Below are 26780 nucleotides of genomic sequence, written 5' to 3'. Positions count from 1 at the left end.
CCGGTCCCCCAGCCCCGCGGCCCGGGCTTCGGGGACGTGCGCGCCGTGTGGGGCGCGCACGCAGGGCGGGGCGTGCGGGGGCGCGCGCGTGCGCAGGCCAGGCGCCCAGGGCCAAGGCAGAGCCGGGGAGCTGCCGCCAGGTCCGCTGTGGGTCCACGCCGCCCGCCGCGCCGCCCGCCAGCCCAGCGTCCCCAGCCGCCGCCGCCGTCGCCGCCGCCATGGGAGTGCAGGTGGAGACCATCTCCCCCGGAGACGGTGAGTAGGCGCGCTCGGCGTTCCCAAAGTGCCCCCTCCGCCGCGCGCATCCGCTCACCGCTCCCGTCTGTCTGTCTGTCTCCTTAGGGCGCACCTTCCCGAAGCGCGGCCAGACCTGCGTGGTGCACTACACGGGTGAGTCGGCGGGTCCGCGGGGTGGGGGGGCCCGGCCCCGGGTGGCCTGTAGCCGCCGCCTGGGGGCAGAGGCCCGGGGCGTGGCGGCGGCGGCGGCGGCGGGGCCCGCGTGGCCCGAGGCGGAGGCCTGGGCGGTGGCAGCGCCCCCGAGGGGGCGGCCTCGCGCCTGCCGAACCCGGGACGGTGTGAGCCGGCGGTTTCGCGCTTCCCGAACAGCCCTGTGCCCACTGCACAGATGGGGAAACTGAGGTTTGGGGAGGCGAAGTCGCCGGCGCAAGGTCACATGCTCCGGAACGGGCAGAGCCCTGGCCCGGGACCATCAAAGGATTTGTACCATTTCTGTGTCCCGGGTGACACCCAGCCTCCCCTTCCGGCCCTCCCTTGGATGGAGATAAGAAGGGCGAGGTAATTTCCAGTCTGCGGAGGGGCCTCTTCCAAAGTCGGGATTCATCCTGGTTCCTAAGGCACGGCTTTGACTTCAGCCTGGCCTTGGATGAGCTAGATCCGCTCATCTTAACTTTTGAGCCACTTTGAAATCCAAGCCTCGGTAGCCACGATGGCCTGGGCTGCCTGAACGTGTAATTTCGCCCCTCAGCCCCTGCCCCCCAACCCTTCTAGGAGTAGAGGTTTTCTCATCCCCATTTGAAAGTTAAGGAAACTGAGGCCCAGTTAGGGTAACGAACAGTAATGAAAACCAAAGGAGATTGTAGACCTTCAGCCAGAATTCAGACTTCAGAGTCTGGTGCCTTGAGACCATCTTTTAACTCCATGCCCTTACAAGGTCCTCCTGGGTTGTATTGGGGAGGGGGGTGGAGGCTAAGCAGGCGGAGACTCTGTGGCTGTGGGCTGGAGGGGGGGGTGGTGATTGGTGTAGCTGCACTGTAGATACGAATAACCTTCCCTCCCCGTCCTTCTTCCCCTTTCTCCTCCTTCCCACCCTTTCCTCTGTTCCTCCTCCCCCTTCCTCTGTTTCTTCTCCTTCCCTCCCTTCTCTTTTTTCTCCTCCTCCTCCTGGGTAGTAGGCTGTAGGCAGTTGTGACCAAGCTGCTCAGGCATAGGCTTTACCCTTCCCTCCCAGATTATGGGGGGAGCCCTCTGTTAAGGGAAATGACTTTCACTGGGAAGGAGAAGGAGGCACCCAACATCCCCTTTCCCAGGCGTTTTGACTTATTCGGCTGTTTTGTGTCTCTGGCCCTTCTCCGTGGGCAGAAATGGGGGCAGGGAGTGGAGGGAGTCAAGAACTAGAACCTTTTAAAAGGCTACCAAAGGAGGAGGTATTGCAACCCATCTTCGTAGGGAACGTTCTCGTGCCTGTGAAACGAAGCTGGAAAGTGGTTCTGACGTTTTTCAATGGCCGTTTTTGTAGGCCATGGTCAGCACCCGAGCCTGGGAGGTCTAATGGAGGAAAGCTTGTCAGTTTGGTTGCTTGTGATCGGTGGGATGAGAAGAGTAAGCGTTGCCTTTTGCAGTGCTGGGGTGAGTGGGCAGTTAATGCGGTTCCCACCGCCAACTTGGTGCAGACCCTGGGACTCGGAGAGGTAATGAGGTGACTGTCCCACCCCTATTTTATAAGTTAGCCATACTAGGATAACTGGCTCTGTCTGTCTCACTCCTGAGTCTGTGCCCCTCAGCCTTGGCTTACCCGTCTTTTAGTGCTCATGGCGGGATTGGATCCACAGCATGTCGACAGAACCATGCCTCACTGTGCCTTTTGGTGAAATGTCCCCACACAGCACGTCTGGAGCCTTTCCTAAGAGAACAGATGGTCGTGGGACCCAGAACACCATCAGGGCTCCCAGTGCCTCTTCTCCAAGTCTGTGTTTTCCTTGAGGGTGGCACCCACCCACACATTCCCCGAACAGCCGCAGGACCCTGGCATGCATCAGGACAAAAGCTTTCTTTTTTATGTCATTTTTGATAAGCTCTACAAAGACGCCTCAGTGAGGAGCCAGCTCTGCCCCTTGCTCACAGAATAGGCTGTTCTTGGGCAGGCGGCTTTGTTCCTGTGGGTCTTTGCCACCAGCCTCCCAGGAAGAACCTGTTTGAGGCCTGTGGGGGCGTGAGAGGAATGGGTAGGCGCTTTGAGATTTCATCTGTAGCAGTGAAGGCTTTCAAGCCAGTGGGAGCAGAATTCATCTTGATGGAACATAATGGGGGTGGGGAAAGTTACCATAAGGACCTGAGGGTCTTCCCAGGCAGGGAGCCCACTGGGGCTCAAGAAGGGAGAAGAAATTCTCATAGTACTCCTAGTTTTTCTCCCTGTTTTTCTCTATCTGGTTGCCCCAGTATTCCCTTGTCGGATTCGTTTTTCTTTGCTTCTCCCAAGTGGAGATGTTGGATGTTGGAAGGCCCCTGTGTGCCCCGCCCCTCCCACCCCATGCCCAGTGTCTCCGTCTCCTTTTGAATATCCAGCTTACATTGTTCGGCTGTGGGACTCCAATGATGATAGTTCCTAGGAGGGAAAAATCTAACTGGCCCAGGTTCAGGTCAGGCGAACACTCTTGATCCAGCCTGCTCTGGCCTGGTATCCCTTGCTGCTGACTGGGGGCAGGTCCAAAGAAAGAGCAGTGGAAGTAAGGTCTCAGCCAGCAGAGACATGCATAGCCCAGGCTGACTTTGACCACATGGGCATTTTAAGTGCCGCTGGTGGCTGCCAGTCGTAGCCCTGATGACACCCTCAAGGCTCCCTCTGGTGCCTTCTGTGGCCTCTAACAGAGCACAGCCTGCACGCGGCTTCAAAGAAAGGCCTGCGTCACCTCTTTGTGGCGCCAGAAGGGAAAACGAAAACTTTGCTGCCACCAGCCCAGCGCCTCCCAGTAGCATGACAGGCACTGAGGTGGGAGGAAGGAGGTGGAAGGGTAACTTGCCAAGTATGTGCCTTGAGGACCAAGTGGCTTCTCACAGCTCCCTCCTTGCCTCCAGTAGCTTCGTCATCTGTATTGTTGAGCCTGTCCTGACACATAGCCAGGCTTGTGTCCCTTTTACTCATGTCAGCAGGCCACATGCCTGCCTTTGTCAGAGCAACCTTAGGTGGATTGAAGGAATTCTGGTTTTATCCTCTTGAAAAGTAACTGACATCATGTCCTTGGGGTTGGGTTTAAGTTGTCAGCAGCCTGGCTTCTAACGAGGAGGACCAAGGGTCCTTCAGCCCTGTCTCCTCAGAAGGTCCACTTAGAGGGCAGCTGAGGTGACCACTGTCCTGCAGCCCCCTCCCCAGCCCCTTGCTTTTCTTTAACCTCTGTCTCCCCTCCCCTCTCCTCTCTACTTTATTCCGCCCCCCCCCCCAGCCGAGTGTTTCTCAGCTGATCGGATGTCTGGAGGAAGGCTCACCCCCAGCAGAGGCTCCTCCGACGGGCCCCTACTCGGTGCTGACTTCAGTCAGAGAGGCTGTGACTGTTTGGTCAGGGCTGGAACAGGACCCTGTTTTCCTTCCTACGGCAGGTGTTCACTGAGCAGCAGTGACAAGCCAGGCACTAGGGACATGGCCAGTGGACTACATAGGCAGAGACCTGATGTGGTGGGGCTTCCTTGCGTGGCAAGGCCAGGCAGGTGCGAATGTCAGGTGGTGAGAAGCACTGTGGAGAGGTGAAAGCAGAGTGCAGGCGTGGGCAGGGGGTCGCTGCTTTTGGCGACAGTGGTTGCCAAAGGCCTCTGACAAAATGACACGCTAATATTTACCCATGGGAAGTTGAGGAGTGAGCGGTGTGGGTGTCGGGGCAAGAGTCTTGCCGGCAGAGGGCCCGAGGCTGGGGCGTGCTTGGTGTGGTGGGAGAACAGCAAGGAGACCCATGTGGCTGGACCGGAGGGTGTGAGGGGAAAGCGGTGGGAGGAGGGGGTGATGGGGGGGCCTTGCAGGTTGGTGACTCTCTCTGAGTGAGGTGGCAGCCCTAAGAGGGTTGTGAGCTGACCTGGATTTTAACAGGCCCGCTCCCTTCTGGCTCCTGTGTGGACGTTGAACTTTTTGAGGGCAGGGACAGAAACAGGGTTCCGGTTGTATCCTGGGTGTGTGGCGTGCCAGCCTGGGCAGGTGGGGAGAGGTGGTGCCAGGTGGACAATGATCCCCCAAGAGGAAGTGGGCCCTTGGCTAGGTTTCGGCTCTTGCCCCTGCCGGATAACATGTTATGAGAGCTCAGCCGAATTGTCCCACTTTTCTCAGCCTCCGTGGCCATCCGTAAAATGGGAATAAGAACACCTGCTAGGAGCAGTGACAGTGCTGCTGTTATTATACGCACTGTATGAAGGCTGCTCGTGTCCCAGGCACTGGGTGATGCGTTCCCCGCCCTCTTCCCGCCCCCCACCCCCACCCCCGGCCCTTCCTCCCACCAGCACTGCCCGTGATGTCTTGAGTGGGAGAAAGGCAGAGCCCCGGTGTCAGCCCTCAGTTCCTGGAGTGGCCCAAACTCCCATGCAGGGCGGGGTTGGCCCTGAGACCTCAGCCTCTGTTCCTCTACAGATAGGGAAATGGGCACTTATAAGAGAGATGGGTCTGAGTGAGGATTCAGGTTAAAAAAGGCTAACCTTGGGGCCCCTGGGTGGCGTGGTCGGTTAAGCGTCCGACTCTTGATCTCGGCTCAGGTCATGGTCTCATGGTTCTTGAGTTCAAGCCCCGCATCAGGCTCTGCAGTGATATTGCAGAGCCTGCTTGGGATTCTGTCTCTACTTCCTCTGACGCTCCTTCACTTGTGCTCAGTCGTGCGCGCTCTCTCTCTCTCTCTCTGTCTCAAAATAAATAAACTTATAAAAAAAAATTTTTTTTTAGATAAAATAGGTCTAACCTTGCCTACAGAATAGAATAAATTGGCTAAGAAAGTTGTAGCTGAGTTGCTAAATGTGGGTACCGAGGGGGGTTGTTGGTGTTTGTTTTCCTTTCCTTGTGTCTTGAGGGGCACGAGCCGAGCAGAGTTGGGCCGTGGCAGCTTGGCTGCGCAAGCCGAGGTGTTGGTCCTTTTTTTTCCATGGAAGCATAGCTGACACACGACGCTTCGTTGGTTTCAGGTGTACGACACGGGGATGCGACAAGTCCGTGCGTATACGGGGGTGTCCGTTCCTCTTCTCGAGCTTCCTTAACATAATGGGGTTTTAACATTTTGGAAATAGACCTTGCTACGGAAGCATCATTTTCTTTCCTCTGGGATTGTGGTTACTAGAGTACAGAATCCTGCAGGTGCCGTTTTCTCCTTCCACCGGTAAGAGTAGGAGGCTCACCGGTCTTAAGTGAACCGAAGGCCCCATAGCATGCTTGTGTATGTGTATGTGTGACTCTTACTTGCGAAGTTTTCACACATAGAGAAAAATCTAAACAAATAGCCACGTGCCCACCACCGAGATTCTGTGATGGTTGACATTTTGTCAAGTTTGCCATTTCTGTCTCCTTACAGAATATGCGTGTGTGTGTGTGTGTGTGTGTGTGTGTGTGTGTGTGAGAGAGAGAGATCTGTGGGTTTTTCATGGAGTCATTTCAGCCGCAGACATCATGACACTTTAAATACTCGAGCATGCTGTAAGAATATGGATATTCTCCTTATCCTCCTACTGGTCACACCTAAGAAAATTTGAAATGACTTAAGTGACCTAAAACCAGATGCATATTGTAACCCCCCCCCCAGTGGTCTTGAAAGTGTTTTTTCTTTTTTTAAACCAGAATTCTTTCAAGTTTTACTCATTGCAGTTGGATGTTGTGTCTACTGCCAATCTAGGAGAGGCCTCGTGCTGGTTTTTTCTTAATGGCCCTGGTGTTTCAAAGAGAGCCGTCTTGTGATCTTACCGAAAGAATGCCCTGCGTCCGTCTGCTCATTTTCTTCCCGGTGTCATCTGGCCGCTTCCGCCTCGTGTCGTCTGCCGTCCCGTCATACCTGGTGCTGTGTGCTCGATACTCAGCACACCATGGGGAACAGCATTATTGGTGGTGCCGAATTTGATCTTTTCTGTAAGGGTACATTTCCCCCTTTGCAGTTAGCAGCAGTTAGTGGGGCCCTGGGCATCCTGCCCGTGCCTGGTCTCCTCCACCTTCCCCCTCTGGTATGGACATCATTGCTGATTCTTGCCAGAAGTCTCCATTTCGTTGGCATTTGCAAAGAGGCGGTTTTAAAAATTCCTTCATACCTTCCACATTTATCAGCTGCCATTCCATAAGATAGGGTAGAGCTTAATTCTTTCCCTTTAATTTAAATCTTCATTTTAAAGAATTTGTTTTGTCATCTTTCCCAGGGGTGGCAAGATACTTTTCCCCCCTTTATCCACTTACTTGTATTTTTGTTTGTTTGTTTGTTTTTAGTATATGGACTCATAATAAATTTTCCTGAGGGCTTAAAATCATTGATACTCATTATCCTTCTTGATACTCAGGTTGTCCCACATTTGGCCAGCAGGAGCCCCTTTGGGCTGGCTCTGGTACCTTTTTGATATGCTCGCCTTACTCCCTAGTCACCTCCTTGGTTTCCCTGCTCTGGTCCTGGCATCAGTTGTTCTCTCCAGAGAGCTCTGGTTCCTTTCAGTAGGTCTCATGGGCTTTTTTTTTTTTTTTTCCCATTAACAGCTTTATTGGATATAATTTATGTACTATAAAAATTTAACATAGGCTTTTTAACTTGAATGTTTTTGGTGGGTAGAAACTGATTTTATGGGGCACCTGGCAGTAGAGCACATGACTCTCGATCTCAGAGTCATGAGTTCAAGCCCTCATATGGGTGTGGAGCCTACTTAAAAACAGATTTGGGGGGCCCCTGGGTGACTCAGTCGGTTAAGAGTCTGACTCTGGCTTTTTTGGCTCAGGTAGTGATCTCACGGTCTGTGAGTTTGATCCCCATGTCAGGCTCCGAGCTGACGGTGTGGAGCCTGCTTGGCATTTTCTCAATCTCTCTCTCTCTCTCTCTCTCTCTCTCTCTCTCTCTGCCCCTCCCCAACTCTCAAAATAAATAAAACATTTTTAAATAACTGATTTTATGAGGTGCTAATGGGTTCATTGTATCTGTAAACTAGGAATTGCTTGTCTGCTTTGGGATTTTCTCTAAAAATAGTATTGTCACCTTTTATTTCTCCTGGAAAAGGCTGGGGGTACTTTGGATAACTTAGGCATGTACTATTCAGTTCTCCCTTTTGGTGCTTACGATGCTGTTTATTTTCATTGTTTTTTTAATTTTTTTATACCGTTTATTAATTTTTGAGAGAGAGAGAGAAAGAGAGAACACAAGCAGGGGAGAGACGGAGAGAGAGGGAGACATAGAATCTGAAGCAGGCTCCAGGCTCTGAGCTGTCAGCACCGAGCCTGACTTGGGGCTCAAACCCATGGACTGCGAGATCATGACCTGACTCTCGCATGACTGCGAGATCACTGACTGAGCCATGCAGGTGCCCTTGTTTATTTTTATTTCTATTTTTCCTCTCCTGTTCTTGTACCTACTTGAAGAACTCAACCGAGTCCTTGTGTGCCTTCCCCTAGCTCACTTTAACTTCGGCCAGATAAATACTAGCAGTGGAAAGAGGAGGAGGAGGAGGAAAGGGAGTGGGGAGAAACAGCCCTGTCCTGGGTGCTGTCTTCTGTTCTCAGTGCCTTTACTCTCCCCTCCCAGGAGCTCAGACCACCCTGGCCCACCTCCAGTTCCTGGGACACACCAAGGGCCCCCCCCCCCCCAAAAAAAAAACTCTCTGGCCCTGTGCTTAGGTGCCACCACTCCCCACCTCAGGCAGACTCCTATCTATCACACTTACATGGCACCCCCTCGGTGGGTCTTCCCCGATTGACCCTTGGCTAAAGTGGTTCTTCACAAATGCATCACACACGTACCTTGGATTCTCCGGCAAGGCATCTGTCCATTTCCTTCATGGCCTTCCTCACGGTCAGGTTGTATACAGTTACACCCACCCTTTCCCCAGTAGACTGCAGGCTTCAGGAGGCCAGAGGCCTAGTGGTGGTGTTCTCCAGGGCCTCTCCCCATCAGTGCCTGGCATGGAGTCTCTCAGGGACAGTTTGAATAGTGGTCACTTAGGACTCTAGCTGGAGTGGAGAAAGGTCACATTCCTGTTACATTTGGTATAATGTTTCTGTTTCTTTAAGCTAGAATAAGAGCAAGAATCTACCTTCTGCACTTTGCCCAATCCCTGTGGATTAATAAAATTGTGACTGTTTTCTCTCACGCCTACTACACACAGGGCAGCACACCAAGCCCTTCCCTCAGTCATTCAGCAAACATGTTAGGAGCTGGGGAAAGCTTCAACCTTGCCCTTGAGGTGCTTACCTTGAGGGAGTGCCTTCCCCTGCACCTACCTTTTCGAGAGAAGGGCCTTGAGCAGCCCCCACCTGGAGTGGAAGGGCCACGTGGTCTTGGATGTGTATGGCTTGGGCTGGCAGGAGGGGAGAGCTTGCCAAGTGTGTGCAATGGCCTGGAGGGAGAAAGGGTGCCTTTGGTTTCTCTACAAGCACTTACGATCGATTATGTGCAAGGCACTGTTCCGAGCACCAAGAACATAGGACTGAAGAAGACACAGTGCCCATCCTCGTAGATCTTACACTGTAGTGGGAAAGTGATTAATAAGCGAAGATATATTCTATGTTAACCAGTAAGTGCGAAGGAAGGGACAGGAGAAGGTTTAGTTTTAGATAGACCAGGGAAGACTTTAATGAGAGAGTAACATTTGAACCAAGACCTGAAGGATGTGAGGGAGTAATCCATGTGACCATCTGGTAAGAGCATTTTAGGCAGAGGGAACAACAGGCACAAAGGCCCTGGGGTGGGCGTATCCCTGGTGTGTCTACAGAACAGAAGGAAACAATGTTCTTGCAGTGGAGAAGTAGGAGAGTCACCAGGGATGAAGTCAGAGGGATGGCAGTGTGGGGTGGCAGCTCTTACAGGGCCTCCTAGGCCATTTTCAGGACTTGAGATTCTGTTCTGAATAAGATGGGGGGGCCGTGGGAGGATCTTGAGCAGAGGAGTAGTAGGGTCTGACTTGTATTTTTAAAGAATGTCCCTCTAGCTGCCGTGTCAAGTTTAAACCGTAGGAGAGAAAGGGCAGACGCAGGGATACCAGGGAGGGGATTACTATAGTCATCTGGGCCCAAGCCCCAGAACTCACGCCATTATACCCTACAGCCTTCCGCCTCCGTGTTTTCTGGAAAAGAAGAAAAGCTAAAGATCATGCATATTTCTACCATTACCAAATAGCCACTGTTAAGTATTGTTTTCCTTCTGTGTGCTCTCCCCTACCCCGCCCCATGAGATACAATGTGGCGGTATTTTTACTCATATTATGATAAAGTGGAAGATGGAGAGGCATGCCCACAAGGATTTTATTCTGGTTTGTGTACTTCCCATCATGGGATCTCCTTTGAAAATACACTTTTGGTCATAGAATCTAAAGAGATTTAGCAAAAGTTTAGGAGCATTTCCAGATAACAGAGGGGATGTGTTCTTGTGCTCAGTTTGTGCAATGGTGGGGAAGAAGCCGGCTCTCTCTTTGGGTAGGCAATTGGCCTTCGATCTTACCACGTTCACGGGGCTGTCAGAGCTCCCAGTTCAGGAAGGTTGCCCTGGGAGTGCAAACCCAGAGGCCTGGAAATGGACATGAGACATAAACTTTGAATTCATATGTCTTAGCTACCTCAGGTGTAGAGTCTCTTTTCATTCATCATGATGGGGACAAGTGGGTAGTTGATCGTAAAAATGACATGGCTTCTCTAAACATTTTATTTCAAATCCAAACATAAATCGTTTACTCAAGGCCCATGTCTTTCTGTTAGGATGGCTCTTCTGGTAGAGTTTCCCGTCAAGGTTCTTGTAAAAACTAATTTGGATTCTTTTAAAGCCAAAACAGCAAGGACTGTTGGGAGGTCATCTGAACGCCCAACCTTTCTATATTCTTAAGATTTCTTTCTTCAGACATACATCTGTCTCATCCACACAGTTACTCACGAGCAGTATTTTTCAGTGACTTGCCTTTATTGAGTCTTTCCAAACAGCTAGGACCACTCTTTTTTTGTTGTTCACACTCCTGTTTCATTTTGTTGCATACTGTTTGATTATGTTTTCTCTACTCGGTAAGTATAACTGACATAAGTGAGTCTGGGAGTCAGCATAGCTGACCAGCCCTTGGTTAAGCATAAAGCTCACATGGGAAAAAAGAAATGAGCATCACTAGAGACTAGGAGATACAGGCTCTTTCTCCGCTCTGGGGCTGTGCGTGCTGCGGTTTGTAGGAGTCTTTGGTGGGGCAGTTAGTTAAGTTAAAGGCTGTTGAGGAAACTTCTGTACATAAGGAGGAGAAGGAAACAGCTAAGCCTGGGTCGGTACATCCATTTGTATCTAGGTCAGTACAGCCATTTAAGAATGTTCCAGGTGGCTTTGAAATGCACGTCTGCAGAAAAATTGGTGACTTTCAGTTCAGTTTCCCCACCTCCATTCAACCATTGTTCTTTTGTACTTAAGAAAACACGTGTTGAGGGGCGCCTGGGTGGCTCAGTCGGTTAAAGCCTCCCACTTCGGCTCAGGTCATGATCTTGCGGTTTGTAAGTTCCAGCCCCACGTTGGGCTCTGTGCTAACAGCTCAGAGCCTGGAGCCTGCTTCGGATTGTGTCTCCCTCTCTCTCTCTGCCCCTCCCATGCTCATGCTCTCTATCTCTCAATAATAAGTAGATGTTAAGGAAAAAAATTAAGAAAATACGTGTTGAGGGGCACCTGGGTGGCTCAGTTAAGCGGCCGATGTCAGCTCAGGTCATGATCTCCTGGTTCGTGGGTTCGAGCCCTGCATCAGGCTCTGTGCTGACAGCTTGGAGCCTAGAGCCTGCTTTGGATTCTGTGTCTCCCTCTCTCTCTCTGCCCCTCCCCAGCTCGTGCTCTGTCTCTCAAAAATAAACATTTAAAAAAATTAATAAAAGAAAATATGTGTTGAATTGAACATAGAAGTCCTTTCTCCCTCTTCCAACTGTAAACGGCAAGAGCTTTGTTTTGTTTGGAGGTTGAGATGTTCTTTGTTGTTGTCATCGTGTGATTTAGCTTTGGGTTTTTTGTTTTTAATTTAAAAACTTTATAAATTCTGCACCCTGCAAAGTGCCTATGAAAACCACCTGCAAAGATTCCACCCGCAGCCGAAAACCACACTGTGAGTCACAAGCTTGAGCTGCAACAGGTGCCGGAGCCCTCGCTACCCGTGCCTCGTGCAGCCACTTCCCTTACCCTGTAGGGGGGACATGGGGGTGCTGCCCCCCTGAAGCCCTGGAGGTAGCTCCATTTCTGTCGGATTATTAGTGAAATAATAACCCAGCGTTCCTCTCGAGTCTCCACGTCCTGGCCTTGGGTCTTAATCACTGCTTCTTGGGCAGTGACTCGGGCCAAGTACCGGGAGCAGAGTCCGAGGGCACGTGCGCCTCAGCAGCTGCTGGCCAGGTCTGCCTTCGCTGGTTCCTTCTGAGCGAGCACACCCTGAAACAGAAGAGCAGGAAAGAGCAGGCTGCTGTAGGGGAGGTGAACTTGAGCTTGTTCCCCACATTTCTTTTTTTTTTTTTAAGCCCTCCCGCTCCCTCCCCAGGGATTGGAGTCTGGTTCTTCCCCAAAGGAACAGCTAAATCGTTCGGGAGGAAACTCAGACAAAGGTGACATAAACGGTCTTGCAGCCAGAGGCTGCTTTAACACTCCCTCCTGCAACCCTTTCACACAGGCTTGTGCTTTTAACTGGAGACCCCCAGATTTTCACATTTTTTTCTCACTGATTAGTAATTCAGAGGTGCTGGAAGTAAAAGCTGCCATTCTGGGATTACCCCTCAGATCCTTCCTACCGTACAGGGAAGAGGTCTAAATATGGAAGCCTCTTGCTTGTCCTGCTGATTCTTAAAAATCGTGCAGGCAGAGCCAATCTTAAAGTAGTCGCGAGTGCCGCCAGCACTGCGGGTGCCAGGGGTGGAACTGAGTACACAGCACGTACAGGGACATAGCACTTTGCGTCCAGGTCTGTGACCTTAAGCTGCGTTCAGTCAGGAGAGACAAAAATTCATTCTCGAGAGGGAGAATATGGAGCCATCCCAGGCGGTCTGTGGACCATGAGGCACAGGTTTGTGTGTAGTCAGAAGGGACGTCAGTCGGTTCCGCAAATGGAGGGCCATGCCGTTGCTGGTTTCTGCTGGGAGTGCCCTTTGGAGCTTAGAGTGTCAGCTGTCAGGTCTGAACTGTAACCTCAGTTGCCTTCTCTCATCAGAGCGTGCTTTCTCTAGGAAATTACGGCACTGGCTTGGCAGGTGGTTTCACCGTTCAAGGGCTCCCGGTCCTGGCACACAGATGTCCAGAGTTGGGAGCAACTGCTGAGACTTGACGGGCCGCCTGCTTTCCTTGCCCCCTCCCTAAACAGAGGAAGTCCCTCGCCATCCGCCGCCAGCTTGGGTGTAGGAGGTCAACACACGTAGGATTTCAGTGAAGCACACTTTTTTCACTTTTTTTTCCTTTCGGAAAAACCCCCCAGTTTTGTAGAGGCCTCATTGACGTTCGATAAACTGCAATTAATGTGTACAATTTCCTAAGTTTTGGTATGTCCCTTCGTCATCCTCTGAAACCTCCTCTTACCATCCCCAACAACCACTGGTGCGCTTTTCTGTCAGCAGAGTTTGTATTTTCTAAAGTTTTGTATATACGGAATTGTACAGCGAATACACCCTTGTCTGGCTTCTTTTGCTCAGCATAATTATTCTGAGATTATGCTGTTCCATGTATCAGTAGCTCATTCTTCTTTATTGCTGAATAGTTTCCTACTGTGTGGATGTGGTCTGTTCATTCACCAGTTGGCAGATGTTTGGGTTGTTCCGTTTTTTGGCTATTCAAGGGAGGCTGCTGTGCATATATGTATATGTCTTTTTGTGTGAACACAGGCTGATATTTATCCAGGAAGAACGGAATGGCTGGGTCGTATGGGAGGTGTATGTTTCACTTAAACGGCCGGCCTGTTGTCCACAGTGGTCGGTCCACTTGATATTCCCATCAGCAGCAGCGTGTGGGAATTCCAGTTCCTCCACATCCTCACCAGTGCGTGATTATGGATCGTCTTTTAGTTGTACTCTTTCTAATTCAGTAGTCGTCATATCTCCTGGTGGTTTTAATTTGCCTTTTTCAGGGAAGTATCTGTTCCAATCTTTTGTCCCTTTTTAATTGAGCTCTTTCTTTCCTATGTGGAGTTTTGAGAGCTCTTTATATATTCTGGACACAAGTTCTTTATGAGATACATGCTTTCCAAGGTTCCTCCCAGTGGGTGGCTTGACTTTTCATTCTCTTAAAAGTACGTTTGAAGTGCAGAAGTTTTTAGTTTTGATGACGTCAGTTTATCCTTTTATGGATGTGCTTTCTGGCCTCATGTCTAAGAAATCTCTGCCCTAACCCACAGTCACAAAGATTATTTCCCTGTGTTTTCTTCTAGAAGTTTTATAGGTTTCATGTTTACAGTTTTTGGGTTGATACTTGATGTGAAGTATAGGTCCATGTTTTTACTTCTTTGCCTGTGGGTGTCCAGTTGTTTCCGTCCCACTGTCATTGTCATCTTTGGACCTTTGGTTTGAATCTTACTGCCCTTCTCTACTGATTCTAACAACTCTGTCAGCTCTGGGTGAGTTTCAGTTGATTGGTTAGTCTCTTCCATTGTGGGTCGTGTCGTCCTGCTTCTTTGCATGTGTGTCTAATCTGGATGCTAGGCATTGTGAATTTACCTTTTGAGGTGCTGGCTATTTTTGTGCCTATAAATCTTCTTGAGCTTTGTACTGAGAAGCACTTAAGTTACTTGGAAACAGTTGATCCTTTTGGATCTTGTTTTTATGATTCGTTAGGTGGGTCTGGAGCAGTGCTCAGTGTTGGGGCTGATTATCCCCCACTCCTGAGATGAGATCTTCTGGATATCCTCCTACTCAGTGCCTCATAAACCATGATTTTCTCCAGTCTGGCTAGCGCAACAGTCACTGATCCCAGCTCCAGCTCTGTGTAAGCACTGGGCACTGTTCCTTCTAATCCATCCTTTAGATGGTTCTTTTCCTGGCCTTAAGTAGTTTCCTTAAACATGTGTGCTGATTAGTATTCTGCTGAATACTCAAGAGGGACCCTCTGTAAATCTCTGGGGATTCACTCTACACTTGTCTCCTTCCTGGTTTGTGTCCTTGGACTCCCAGCTGCTTTGAGCTCCATCCAGGTCCCTCTCCCCGGAAATGCCCAGGCTGTAAGCTGGGCAGTCGTAGGGCTCGGCTCGCCTTGCTAGTTTCCCATCTCTCAGGAATCATTGTCCTTTGTTGCAGTGTCCAGAGTCTTGTCTTAAAAACCATGTTTAGCTGTTATCTGGGTTATTCTCTGTCTCTTGCTCTCTTTTCTTTTTTTTTAATTTAATTTTTTATTTTTTTAAATTTACATCCAAATTAGGTAGCATATAGTGCAACAATGGTTTCAGGAATAGAGTCCTTAGTGCCCCTTACCCATTTAGCCCATCCCCCCTCCCACAACCCCTCCAGTAACCCTCCATATTTATGAGTCTCTTCTGTTTTGTCCCCCTCCCGGTTTTTATATTATTTTTGTTTCCCTTCCCTTATGTTCATCTGTTTTGTCTCTTAAAGTCTCATATGAGTGAAGTCATGATTTTTGTCTTTCTCTGACTGACTCATTTCACTTAGCATAATATCCTCCAGTTCCATCCACATAGTTGCAAATGGCAAGATTTCATTCTTTTTGATTGCCAAGTAATACTCCATTGTAGATATATACCATATCTTCTTTATTCATTCATCCATCGATGGACATTTGGGCTCTTTCCATACTTTGGCTATTGTTGATAGTGCTGCTATAAACATGGGGGTGCATGTGTCCCTTCGAAACAGCACACCTGTATCCTGTGGATAAATGCCTAGTAGTGCGATTGCTGGGTCGTAGGGCGGTTCTAGTTTTAGTTTTTTGAGGAACCTCCATACTGTGTTCCAGAGCGGCTGCACCAGCTTGCATTCCCATCTCTCTCTCTTCATGATGGAGTTTTTGTTTTTTTTTTTTTTTAAATTTTTTTTTTTCAACGTTTATTTATTTTTGGGACAGAGAGAGACAGAGCATGAACAGGGAGGGGCAGAGAGAGAGGGAGACACAGAATCGGAAACAGGCTCCAGGATCTGAGCCATGAGCCCAGAGCCGACGCGGGGCTCGAACTCACGAACCGCGAGATCGTGACCTGGCTGAAGTCGGACGCTTAACCGACTGCGCCACCCAGGCGCCCCATGATGGAGGTTTTGTTTTGTGTTTATTTCATGTGTTTATTTCATGCATTTCATTTTGTTTTTGTTTCTGTGTGGGTTTTGTTTGTTTGTTTGTTTGTTTGTTTCGTGGGAGGGTAAATCTGATCCCCAATACTCCACCTTTGCCAAAGCTATTTTGATGTAACAGCTTCTGTCATATTCTGCATTCGGCACTGACCAACCTAATTCACACTCCAGAAAACACTGTACACATATCCATTTCTCCTTCTTAATGGACACTGCTTCCTCTCCTACATCACCTCCTCACCTGGCCTGACAACTTACAGGCATATATAAGGTGGTCTTTTCCTCCCCATTGGGGAAGCCCTCCTTCTAGCCCCTCCTTGCCCGTATAGCCTATGCCAGTTGCGTGACATCTTGCTCAGCTGTAGAGGTGATGTTTACCCTTCAGACTTAGATTATAAGATAACCCCTCCTTGGGCGTAAGGCACCCCGCCATTACCAACACCACCGCCCACCCTTCCTTAAGAAGATTTCTCCTCCAAGGAAGTGGGAGTAGGTGCGATTGACAGGTGGGAACAGTAGTCTGAAGTTCTGGAGCAAGGCTCATGTCCTTGTCCCAGGAGAAACAGCTCATCTGAAATAGGGGAGGAGAATAAGGATCCTCAGCAAAGCTCCTGCTTACAGCCCCTTTACTTAGAAATCCTTCTTGGTTTTTCTGGTTTCTTACAATAGTAGGGAAAGGCTTTGTCCTTCAGTGTCCCAGAAAACCTGAAGAGATCTGGGGCTAGACAGACATGCTCCCAGACCCACAGTCTCTGCACTGAAGAGCATGCATTTCTCCAGGTTGGCTCAACAGCAGGTAGCACCTTGTGTGTTTGGCCTGGAACTGGTCAGACAGTAAGCATCTGGAGATAGCTTGGCAATGCATTTGATCAGGTATGAAAGGGAAGTGTAGGGAGTCTGTCCCCATACCCTGTGGTTTCTCATTGCAGTCAGAACATGATCTTGCCCTGGTTGGGGTCATGTTCATATTTGGCTGAAAGAGGCTGATTCTTTTGTAGATACACTGTATTTTTAAAAAATTTTTTTGAATGTTTATTTATTTATTTAGAGAGCACAAGCAAGGGAGAGGCAGAGGGGGAGAGAGGGATATTATCCCAAGCAGGCTCCGTACTGCCAGCATAGATCCCCATGTGGTGCTTGATCCACGAACCACAAGGTCATGACCTGAGCCAAGATCAAGAGTCAGACGCTCAACAGACTGAGCCACCCAGGCACCCAGGTATACGATATCTTTTAAACTGTGAGTTGCAAGCCAGTAGTGTATTATGACATAAATTTAGGGGGTCACAATCAGCTTTCTTTTTAAAAATGAGAAGTGCATCCCATGTCGTAACTATTATGTGTAAGTCTTGTTTTGTTGATAAACATTTATGTGTCCTGGGTCCTGGCAGGGCATGCTGGTCTGCTGTCAGAACGGTGACAGCTCTTTGTGGTGTGAGTTGTTGAGCTCCAGTTTTACCCCCTCATGGCAGCACTGCAGTGGGGTGTGTGTTGTGTACATATCCAGTAAAGGGTCACCTCATACCTGTTAGGTTATTTTCAGTAATATTTCAGCTGACTTAAGGCAAAGCAGATTTTTAACCACCTCAGAACCTAAAGCTTGAGGGAGGCGGTGTGGGGCTGGTTCATAACAATGGGACAACTACTCTGTGGTACTCCTGACCTTCTCATGGTTACAGAGTGGCTGCCAAAGCTCCAGACATCACATCGTCACATGATGGTGTTCAACAGGAAGGGAGGGCAGGAGCTTTCTTCCTGAATGGGTTTCTTTTTTTTTTTTTTTTTACCCATGAGGCAGGTCTTTCCAGCAGGGCTCCAGTAGACTTCACAGTTGATCCTAGTGCCCAAACTGGCCCATGTGCCCACTCCACACCAACCCTGGTGAAAGGCTTAGATTGATTCCAGTTCATCTCCTGGGCCATGCTGTTGCTGCTCCTGGAAAGTTGTTCAGTTGGAAAGAGGGATGGATTTTCCCTCTTGGGGAAAATTTTGGTCTGGATTTTCCAAGGGTGTGGAATGTGCACAGCTGGTTCCAGATGGCCCTCTAAGGTTTTTCTGTGTGTGTGTGTGTGTGTGTGTGTGTGTGTGTGTGTGGTGGTGGTGGTGGTGGTGTTGTTTTTAATTTTTCTTCTTAATGTTTATTTATTTTTGAGAGAGACAGAGACAGAATGTGAGTGGGTTGGGACAGAGAGAGAGGCAGACACAGAATCCGAAGCAGGCTCCAGGCTCTGAGCTGTCAGCACAGAGCCCGACACGGGCTCAGACTCATGAACTGCGAGATCACGACCTGAGACGAAGTCGGACGCTCAACCTACGGAGCCACCCAGGCGCCCCTTTCTCTGTGTGTTTTGTCCAGCCAGCCTTCACAGGCAGGGCTCAGAGGTCAGGGACCACCCTGTCTTCTAGGCTCTTTCCCAGGGGGCTTCCTCACCTAGTGATTTACATATCAAGGCTGCTTAGGAAGCCCTGGGGCTCTATTCAAGGTCTCCTTAAAATAACACAGACCAGGAAGAGGCTGTTTCTGGTCTTTGGTCTCCTTCATAGCTCTCAGTCCCCACTGGGCTAAATGAAAGCCTTTTGCTGGAGCCAGGCCCCACTACCCACTGACTCTGACCTTGGGTGAGTTAACTAAGCCTTGGAGTTGATTTCCTTATTTTTGTTGCAAGCCGTCTCGGTGGGTGCATGGGAAGGCTCTCTGGCTGGTCAAAGAGCGGATTCTGAGAATCCAGCTCATTGTCTGCTCTCACCCTTGATGCGGGGTTCAGTTAGGCTGGGTTCCGTGTATGCGGTAGAGCCCACAGGGGATTGTCTACAGTGAAGGTGGACGCCTATTCTCCCAGCTACTCATTTATAGGAAACTGTTCAAATCCTGTCATTTGTCACTTCTTTCATCTGGTGGTAGTTGTGTTCTGGTGGAGAGATGAGCTCCGTGTACGCCCCAGCTTGCTGGTCGTGGGGCCTCAGTTGCTGGCTGTGCACTGACCTGGCAGGGGTGGGGCCCCGTCCTCCCGTCTGCCTCATGGTCCTCAGCTCCCAGCTCTAGGCTTCCGGCACCCGCTCTGCTTGGGACATCTGTCTGCCTTCCTGCTCCGTGAGGACAGCAGTTCCCGTTCCCGCCACTGCCCATTTCCTATTTGTCAAAGTACAGCTAGTCTGGTGGCTCTGATAAAGCTCTCAACTGCTCTCTGCTTCCCCGTCCCGCTTACAAGTCTTGACATTGTTTTTTAAGTTGGGATTTTGTTAGGGTTTCCCTCCTCCTCTAGAAGTGGCCAAACTCAACAGAATTCTGTGTTTCAAGGGGTCGCCTGAGCGATGCTTAGAACCGTGGCCCCCCCCCCCCCCGCGGCCCCCAGTGAAACCTGCTCTGTTAGCTGTATGTCAACAACTGGCTTGCCCTTCCAGTCTGGGATGGACGGCTCTCCCGTCGGTCCCTCTGGCTTCCCAAGAACCTACCGCAGACGGTCGTCTTTGAAGGAGGGGCTGCAGATGTATGTCCCTGTTGTGGCATTCACCCTCTGGCGTCTCCACCTGTGCAAGTCCCCCTTTGAATAGTGGCTGCCATTGTGGCTTGTCCAGCTCCCGGGACACGGGGGTAGTCCAATGAACGTGGCGTTTGGACTGCTAGTCTAGCTTGGGCAGGCGGCTTCCCTTCCCTCTGCCTCAGTTCCTTCCTTTGTGAAATGGGGACAGCGCTGGTGGAGGATCGAGTGCGTGCAACGTCGCTGACTCCGGGTGGAAGCCCTGCCCGCAGTTCGGCTGGAGCTGCCTGGGGGCCACCGGGAGAGGTTTGCGGTGGCTCTTGCACGGCCGCCTCTCCGGCCGTCCGACGCCCACTGGTGTCCTCCAGTTCGGTTCGGTTGTGCCGCCGCCCGCCATCAAGGAAGGCCTGTTGGCTCCTGGGCCGCGTGTGACTTTTAGCTGTTGCGTGTGCCTCCGGGGCCCACGGCAACTCTTAGTCCGGGGGCAGGGGTGCCGGGAAGCCCCGTCAGGAGCGCGCAGTTCCCCGTTCTCACACCAGGTAGACAGCCGCCTGCCTCTGGGGCCCGGCCCGCTGCTCAGAGGCGGGAAGAACATGCGCAGACCTGGGTGGAGGGCCCGTCCCAGCTGCGGAGGCCCCCGGAGGACGCGGGGCGCCCTGCCGGGCCCTTCAGCGCTGGCGTCTGGGACGGCCACTCTGCCGCCGGCGTCTGACCGGTCGCACCGTCACTCCTTGTCGCTCATGTTACAACTGCCCTTTTTCACAGGGATGCTTGAAGATGGAAAGAAATTTGATTCCTCCCGGGACAGAAACAAGCCCTTTAAGTTTATGCTAGGCAAGCAGGAGGTGATCCGAGGCTGGGAAGAAGGGGTTGCCCAGGTATGCTCTCGTTTGTTTTGTTTTGTTTCCTAGTGTTTACCTTTTAAATGATGCTTGTGGCGAGGACATTCACGTGGTTCAGAAATCAATGAAGGTGTAAGTGGAAGATTTCACTTCCGTCCCACCCCGTCTTGCCAGTCCCCTCACCCCCAGCAAGTCATGTTACTAACGTTTTCTGTAGAGTTTCTTCAAGCACGTACTTTTTTTCCCCCCCTGTGGACCCACACAGTGTTCTGCACTTTGCTTTTTCACTGAATCTCTCTTTCACGCTTTATATATCTGCACATAAAGAGGGGAGGAGGCTCTCTTACCACATTCCCTTAGGTGGGTGGACAGTATTGACTTGATCGGTACCCTATTGATGGTCATCTCCAGTGCTTTGCTGTCATAAACAGTGCCGCTGTGACCAGTCTTGTGTGGACTTAATTTTACATTTGTGTGAGCGTTGCCGTAGGCAGACTCTCAGAAGTCGGGGTGAGGGCTTCACTGGCTGTGCACGCTGTATTTTGACACTTTGCCAAGTTGCCGTCCGTAGGGATTATACCGAGCTGCCACCAGCAGGCTGTGAGGGGGCCTGTCTCCTCCCAGCCCCTCCAGCACAGTGTGTCGTTAAACTTTTGGATTCAGGACAATACAGCGAGTGAAAAAAAAATGTGGTCTTGGTGTGGTTTTAATTTGCATTTGTCTTATTATTGGCCCTGTTGTGTCAGACCGCTTCCGAGAGGTCATACTCCTGGAGAGAGTCATTTTGTTTGTCTTGAGTCCGTTTCCTCGGCCCTTCCTCCCCGTTAGTGTAAACAGCTTTTGTTCTGCCAACATGACAGAATTCCCAGTGGACAACAGGGGACCCAGGGTTGCCAGATTTCAGTTGGGCTCTAGCCTTCCATCGAGCCCAGCAGGTTTTTTCTCGGCGCTGACCAGGTTCCAGCGTCCTGAGACTCGGGGCTTTATGTCAGCCCTGTGTCATAAGTAATTAGTCTCTTTCCTTCCACCAAAGAGAACTGAAATGTAACCAAAGTGGAGAGAAAGATTTCTGTCTTTCTCTTTTCCAGAATACACACTGATTTATCTCCAGATGAACTGTTTAACCTGCAGAAACTTTAAGCCACCCCACCCCCCAAGCGTCTAGATTTCTGTTCCTGCAGGGCAGAGGGTTGGCAGTGCGAGAAGGAGAGAGGATCTTCATGGTTTACTTCCCTTTGGAGATCTCTGTCCCCACTGCCCTCGTCTGGCTGGCTCTTGGTCTGTAGCCCATCCCCCAGCGACCGTGCCACCCATTGTCCACACCACAGCCATCTTCTGTGGCTGTTCGGCACTGGAACAATAACTGCGTTGTGTTCCAAGAGCCGTAGCTGCCCCCGAGATAATGTTATCAGCCTATTTTACATCCCAGGCTTGGTGAGGCCTAGCGGGCATTGGGGAGATGCCCAGCCTCCCCCTGGACCCACAGCTCTGTCACTTGTGAGAAGTCTGAGTGGTCTGAGACCTGCATAGAGCATCTTTGAAACTCCACGGGGTATTTGTTTGAGCATAAAGCACAGGAAGAAGGGGGCTTATCTTGTGCCCCTTTTCCCTTTCTCCTGAGATCGTTGTTTTGCTTTTACGTGTTTACAGGTACGCAGTCCTGCCACAGGTACTGCTTTGGCAGCGTGCTTTTTTTCCTCTAGCTGTGTCTGGGCCATCTTTCCGTGTTAGTGCATTTAAGGCCACTGTGTTCTTTCTGGTGGCTGGCCCATGTTGCAGATGTGCCAATGGAACCACTCCCCTTATAATGAGCATTTCGGGTTGTTAGAAGATTCTGGAAGTAGAATTGCTGAGTAAAAGGACATGATCATTTTTAAATTTTTTTATTTTATTTTAGAGAAAGAGCGTGAGCTGGGGAGAGGGGCAGAGGAAGAGAGAGAGAATCTCAAGCAGGCTCCATGCTCAGGGCAGTCTGAGGCAGGGCTCGGATCCCACAGCGCTGGGATCATGACCTAAGCTGAAATCAGAAGTCAGATGCTCAACTGACTGAGCCACCCAGGCGCCCCAGGACACGAACGTTTTGAAGTTCATTAGATTAAGCCATAATGCTTTTAACTACTCTTATCACCGTAGTTCAGCCTGTCCTGGTTTGCCAAAGGAGACGGGAACACGGTTTCTGAGTTGTTAGAGGAGCGCAGCCTGCAGCTCTGTCCTTAGTTGCTGTCTCCTGGGCTGCGTCAGGGAACCAGGAGTGCACAACGGAGGGCCTAGCGGAGAGTGCTGGAAAGGTGGGCAGAGCAGAGAGCCTGCTCACCGTTCAGAAAATATATATTGAAACTCACTTAATGTAAGTTTTGATTTGGAAATGAAAAAGGACAAATGTATTTTTTTTTTTAATGTTTATTTATTTTTGAGAAAGACAGAGTGAGAGTAGGGGAGGGGCAGAGAGAGAGGGAGACACAGAATCCGAAGCAGGCTCCAGGCTCTGAGCCATCAACACAGAGCCCGATGCGGGGCTTGAACTCACAGACTGTGAGATCATGACCTGAGCCGAAGTCGGACGCTCAACCGACTGAGCCACCCAGGTGCCCCCAAATGTATTTTTTTTTTTTTCAACGTTTATTTATTTTTGGGACAGAGAGAGACAGAGCATGAACGGGGGAGGGGCAGAGAGAGAGGGAGACACAGAATCGGAAACAGGCTCCAGGCTCTGAGCCATCAGCCCAGAGCCCGACGCGGGGCTCGAACTCACGGACCGCGAGATCGTGACCTGGCTGAAGTCGGACGCTTAACCGACTGCGCCACCCAGGCGCCCCCAAATGTATTTTTTAAAGTGAAAAATTTCCCTCCACCCTGGCCACTGTACTCTCTCCTCCCTATGAAAAACCTGGTATTATTTGTGTCCTTCCAAAGGTGTTTTGTTTATTTAGGCAAGGTACAAGTATATAAATATTTCCCTCTTTTTACACTATTGCTAACGTGCCATACATGCTTCTTTGTAAAATCATGTTTTTTAAAAAGTTTTCTATATGTCTGACTAGAAGTATAAATAAAGTACAGAAAAAGTAGGCTACCCCATATATTACCTTCTGTGTGTGTGTGTGTTTTCTTTTAAAGCAGAGTTTTGATCAGAATACTTTTTTAAGAGTGTAGGTGCCACACACATATCCTTTGGGTGACAGGCCACCAAAGGACTGAGTGGTGACACTTCTGTGGCACTGGCTGCCCAGAGCCGGGTCAGTAAGCCCTGGGCAGAAAGGTGGTTTTTATCTGCCATTGGGCCCCTGAGAGCCAGATGGAGGGATCACGCAGCCTGACTGTCAGCCTCCACGTTCCGCACGGTCGCTGTCCTCGTCCCACTATGCTGCACCAGCACACCCCGGTAAACGGCCCTGCTTCTTACAGGGACAGCTGGGGAGGGCGTCCAACTGAGTCTCTCTCTTTGTTCTTTTCACAGATGAGTGTGGGTCAGAGAGCCAAACTGACCATCTCCCCAGACTACGCCTACGGTGCCACTGGCCACCCAGGCATCATCCCACCGAATGCCACCCTCGTCTTTGACGTGGAGCTTCTGAAACTGGAATGACAGGGACAGCCCCCCTCGAGCCCCCTGCGCCCCGTTCTTGGGTGAGGAGCTGAGTGCCCAAGGGCCTCCTACCGCCTTGGCACCCCCCCCCCCCCCCCGTTTACCGGCTGTTTGCTGGGTAGCAGAACCAAAAAGGCCATGGGTTTTCTCCCTACGTTCTTGCTCTATTGGGTAGTGTTTCGATTTTAGTTACTGGTATACACCTCAGATGCCACAGCTGGTCATCCTGGGGAAAGGAAAGGCGCGTGCTGTCGAGCAGACTCACTGGGACGGGGCCGCTGATAGTAGCTGTTGAAATAAAGTATGTTTTTGTATATAATTTGCAAACTAAAACCGAGCTGGGAACCGGAAATACGGCCAAATTTATAACGCTAGCATTTTGGTTCTGTAGAAGTAAGACCGTTGAGGGCTACACACCCCGCCCTAGTGTGTGCAGCCCCCTCGCCATGTAGATTGTGGTCACTGCCTGTCAGGGGGTGTGAGAGAGGCACTGTCACCCGAGCCAGCTGCCTCAGGGGCAAGTCCGGGACCCTGGAGTGCACAGGCCAGCTCATTTTCCGTGCATGGGAAGCTGAGGCCAGGGCGTGCTTTTCAAATGTAGAGGACACTCCCAGACACTCCTAGGAAAGGACCTTAGGGACCGATCAGCCTTCCTGCGTCACAGGTGAGGAAACCGAGGCCTGGAGAGAAAGACCTTACTTGAGGTCACTTCCAGACCGTGGCAGACTAGCACCAGAACCCCTTCCTGGGCTTGTTTTCCTTCCTTTACCCTCATTTCTAGGAAGCCAAACTCCATGTCGTAATGACTCATAACTTTTCATGTGGGTTTTAGGATCATAAAACACACGAATGGTGTCATCTTTCCAGCTGGCCCCAGACCTCTACTTTTGCCCCCTTCCTGGCCCTTGGAGTCAGAGGACCACAACTGGGGCCTGAGGGAGAATGCCTTCGTTCGAAAGTGGTCACAGGTGGCTGCCAGCCTGTCTGTTACGGTCTAACTTTGTCCTGCTGTGGACTCCGTTAAGCACAAGGGCTTTTGAAATTCTTAGCTCTTTTCCTCTCCCTGTGCTTTAAGCCCTACATACCTGGGTCATACAGACCTGGGCCAGTTTGCTGACCTTGGCTTCTGTACTTGTCATTCTTACTAGGAAGGAACTCCTTACAGAGCCTCTGTCTGCCCAAAGGTCTGTACCTAATCTAAACCCTCTTTCCTGTTCTCTGAGAGTTAAGCCCTTTGGACGTGAAAGTATTTGAGGAGAGCCTTGGGATTATCTTGATTTGGGTACCAGCGTTCTATAAATCTGGTCAGATGGAGGGAGGGGAAGGAAAGGAGAGAGGGCTGTGAGTCACCCTGGCCTACACCTCCCCACACCCGGCCAAAGAACATCTCAGACCCTCTTGCAGAGCTCTTGATGGAAAGCCCAAGGGCAGATCTGGAAAGTTGTAGGTTGGAGTAGATGAATAAAGACTGCAGACATTGTTAAAATCCCTTCAACATGAAGGATATACCAACGTGGAGTTGTACACACGGAAGTCACCTGGGAAGCCTCCTGATGCCCAGGCCACACCTTCGGCCACTTAACCACAATTACTGGCAGTGGGATCCAAGCATTGCAGTTTTTTAAAGCCCCCCAGGTGATTCTTGTATGCGTCTGGCTTGGAGACCCAGTGATCTTGGGGAACTGTACAGTCACTGCTCTCCTCAGCAGGTAAACATAAGCTTAGGCTAAAAACAAAACAAAAAAAACTGCCAGTTGAGGCAGGAAGGAGACTGCTCACCTGGGAATCCAGCCCAAGCCCGGCCAAGCCCGGCCAGAGCGGAAGTGGCTCGTTCAAAGGGAGACCTGGGAACTCTTGGGGGAAGGGACCTGCCATGGCAGACAGCCTCGAGTCCGCCCCCGCCGCGCACGCAGGGCACTGTGCTGCCGGAACTGACAGGTTTTCTGTCCCCAACAGATGTGCCGTGGAGGGATGTGGCGCCTCCAGATGCGCACACGCGAATCCGTATGGAGCTTCTCCTGATGTTCCACTACACTCTTTGTATAAACATCGACCCCGACTGAATGTGTTGTCACCCGGCTTCGCTCTTTCCCTTTCTCCTCGTATGTGTGTTGACCTAAACTATATGCCATAAACCTCAAGTTACTCATTTTATTCGTTTCGTTTTGGGGTGAAGGTTCAGTTTCAGTCTTTTGGATCTAGGTTTCCACTTAAGTATTAGTCAAGTATTAACAGCACAAGTAATGGGTTAATTTTAGAATAGGAATTGGTGGGGGGGGGGGGTTGCAAGAATCTTTATTTTATTTTATTTTTTTTTTTTGGATGAAATTTTTATCTATTATATATTAAACATTCTTGCTGCTGCGCTGCAAAGCCATAGCAGATTTGAGGCGCTGTCGAGGGCCGAATTATCTCCAAGTTGAGAGATGTCCTTGGGTTGAATTAAAAGCCCTACCCAAAACTGAAATGGGGAGGGGGAGGAGAGCCTTTGCCTCCACTGCCCTGCCCCACCCTCCCCTTAAACCCTCTGCCTTTTGGAAGCAGATGGTTCTCACTGCGGTGTTGGACACTACAGGTATCTGTCCCCAGGCCAGCAGGGACCTCTGAAGCCTTCTTCGTGGCCTGGCTTCCCCCCCCCCCGCCCCCCCTGCCCCTCCATCCTGTGGTTTTTCTAACGGATATTCAGGACTTTTGTAATCTCATAGCTATCCAAGCTCCACTTCCTAAATTTTAAGAAACTTTAATCGAAAGTTTAAATTGAAGGTGCTGTTTGTAGACACTTAACACCCGATGAAAGCCCAGCCATCATGACAAACCCTTGAGTGTTGTCTTGAGAAAAATGATGCTGGTCATCACAGCTTCAGCATCTCCTGGTTTTTGATGTGCAGCATTGATGTTCAGCTCCCCCTGCTGATCTCAGAGTTTCCTGCCTTTTCCTCCCCCCTCTCACCCCTTTGCTGTCCTGTGTAGTGATTTGGTGAGAGAAATTATTGCTGCCTATCCCCCACCCCCACCTCCCTGCACTATGTATAAGTTTCAAGTTTTATTATTGCAATAAAAGTGCTTTATGCTGGCTTTTCTCAGCGCTGTGTGATGGCGGTTACTTTCAGGTGCCTCCTCGGGCCGTTTGGTCCAGGGTGTGGGGTAGGGGCTGTGACAGCGGGGATGTCGTGTTGGAGGTTGTGTTTTGGCAGAAGGACTGCCACAGGGATGTCCTTCCCTGTTGGCCCCTC

At 50.5% G+C, this 26780-nt stretch overlaps 1 protein-coding gene across 1 annotated transcript; it reads left to right on the top strand.

The window, feature by feature from the left end:
* Positions 1 to 102: 102 nt before the first annotated feature.
* FKBP1A (FKBP prolyl isomerase 1A) lies at positions 103 to 26630 on the top strand. Its single transcript, XM_030309902.1, has 5 exons — positions 103 to 255; positions 343 to 390; positions 19885 to 19997; positions 23419 to 23588; positions 25504 to 26630. The coding sequence occupies exons 1-4, from the start codon at positions 219 to 221 to the stop codon at positions 23545 to 23547; spliced, it is 327 nt and encodes a 108-aa protein (XP_030165762.1). The 5' UTR covers positions 103 to 218; the 3' UTR covers positions 23548 to 23588; positions 25504 to 26630.
* Positions 26631 to 26780: the final 150 nt, after the last annotated feature.

The sequence above is a fragment of the Lynx canadensis genome, chromosome A3 (genome assembly GCF_007474595.2).
Source record: "Lynx canadensis isolate LIC74 chromosome A3, mLynCan4.pri.v2, whole genome shotgun sequence".
In the NCBI taxonomy this organism is placed as follows: Eukaryota; Metazoa; Chordata; class Mammalia; order Carnivora; family Felidae; genus Lynx; species Lynx canadensis.
The sequence above is the reverse complement of the archived record's forward strand: the minus strand, read 5'-3'. Positions and strand labels throughout refer to the sequence as shown.

Coding starts and splice junctions, on each gene's coding strand:
- FKBP1A (XM_030309902.1), top strand. CDS start 219: ATGGGAGTGCAGGTGGAGACCATCTCCCCCGGAGACG. Junction 256..342: donor GACCATCTCCCCCGGAGACG/GTGAGTAGGCGC, acceptor CTGTCTCCTTAG/GGCGCACCTTCCCGAAGCGC. Junction 19,998..23,418: donor GGGAAGAAGGGGTTGCCCAG/GTATGCTCTCGT, acceptor TTCTTTTCACAG/ATGAGTGTGGGTCAGAGAGC.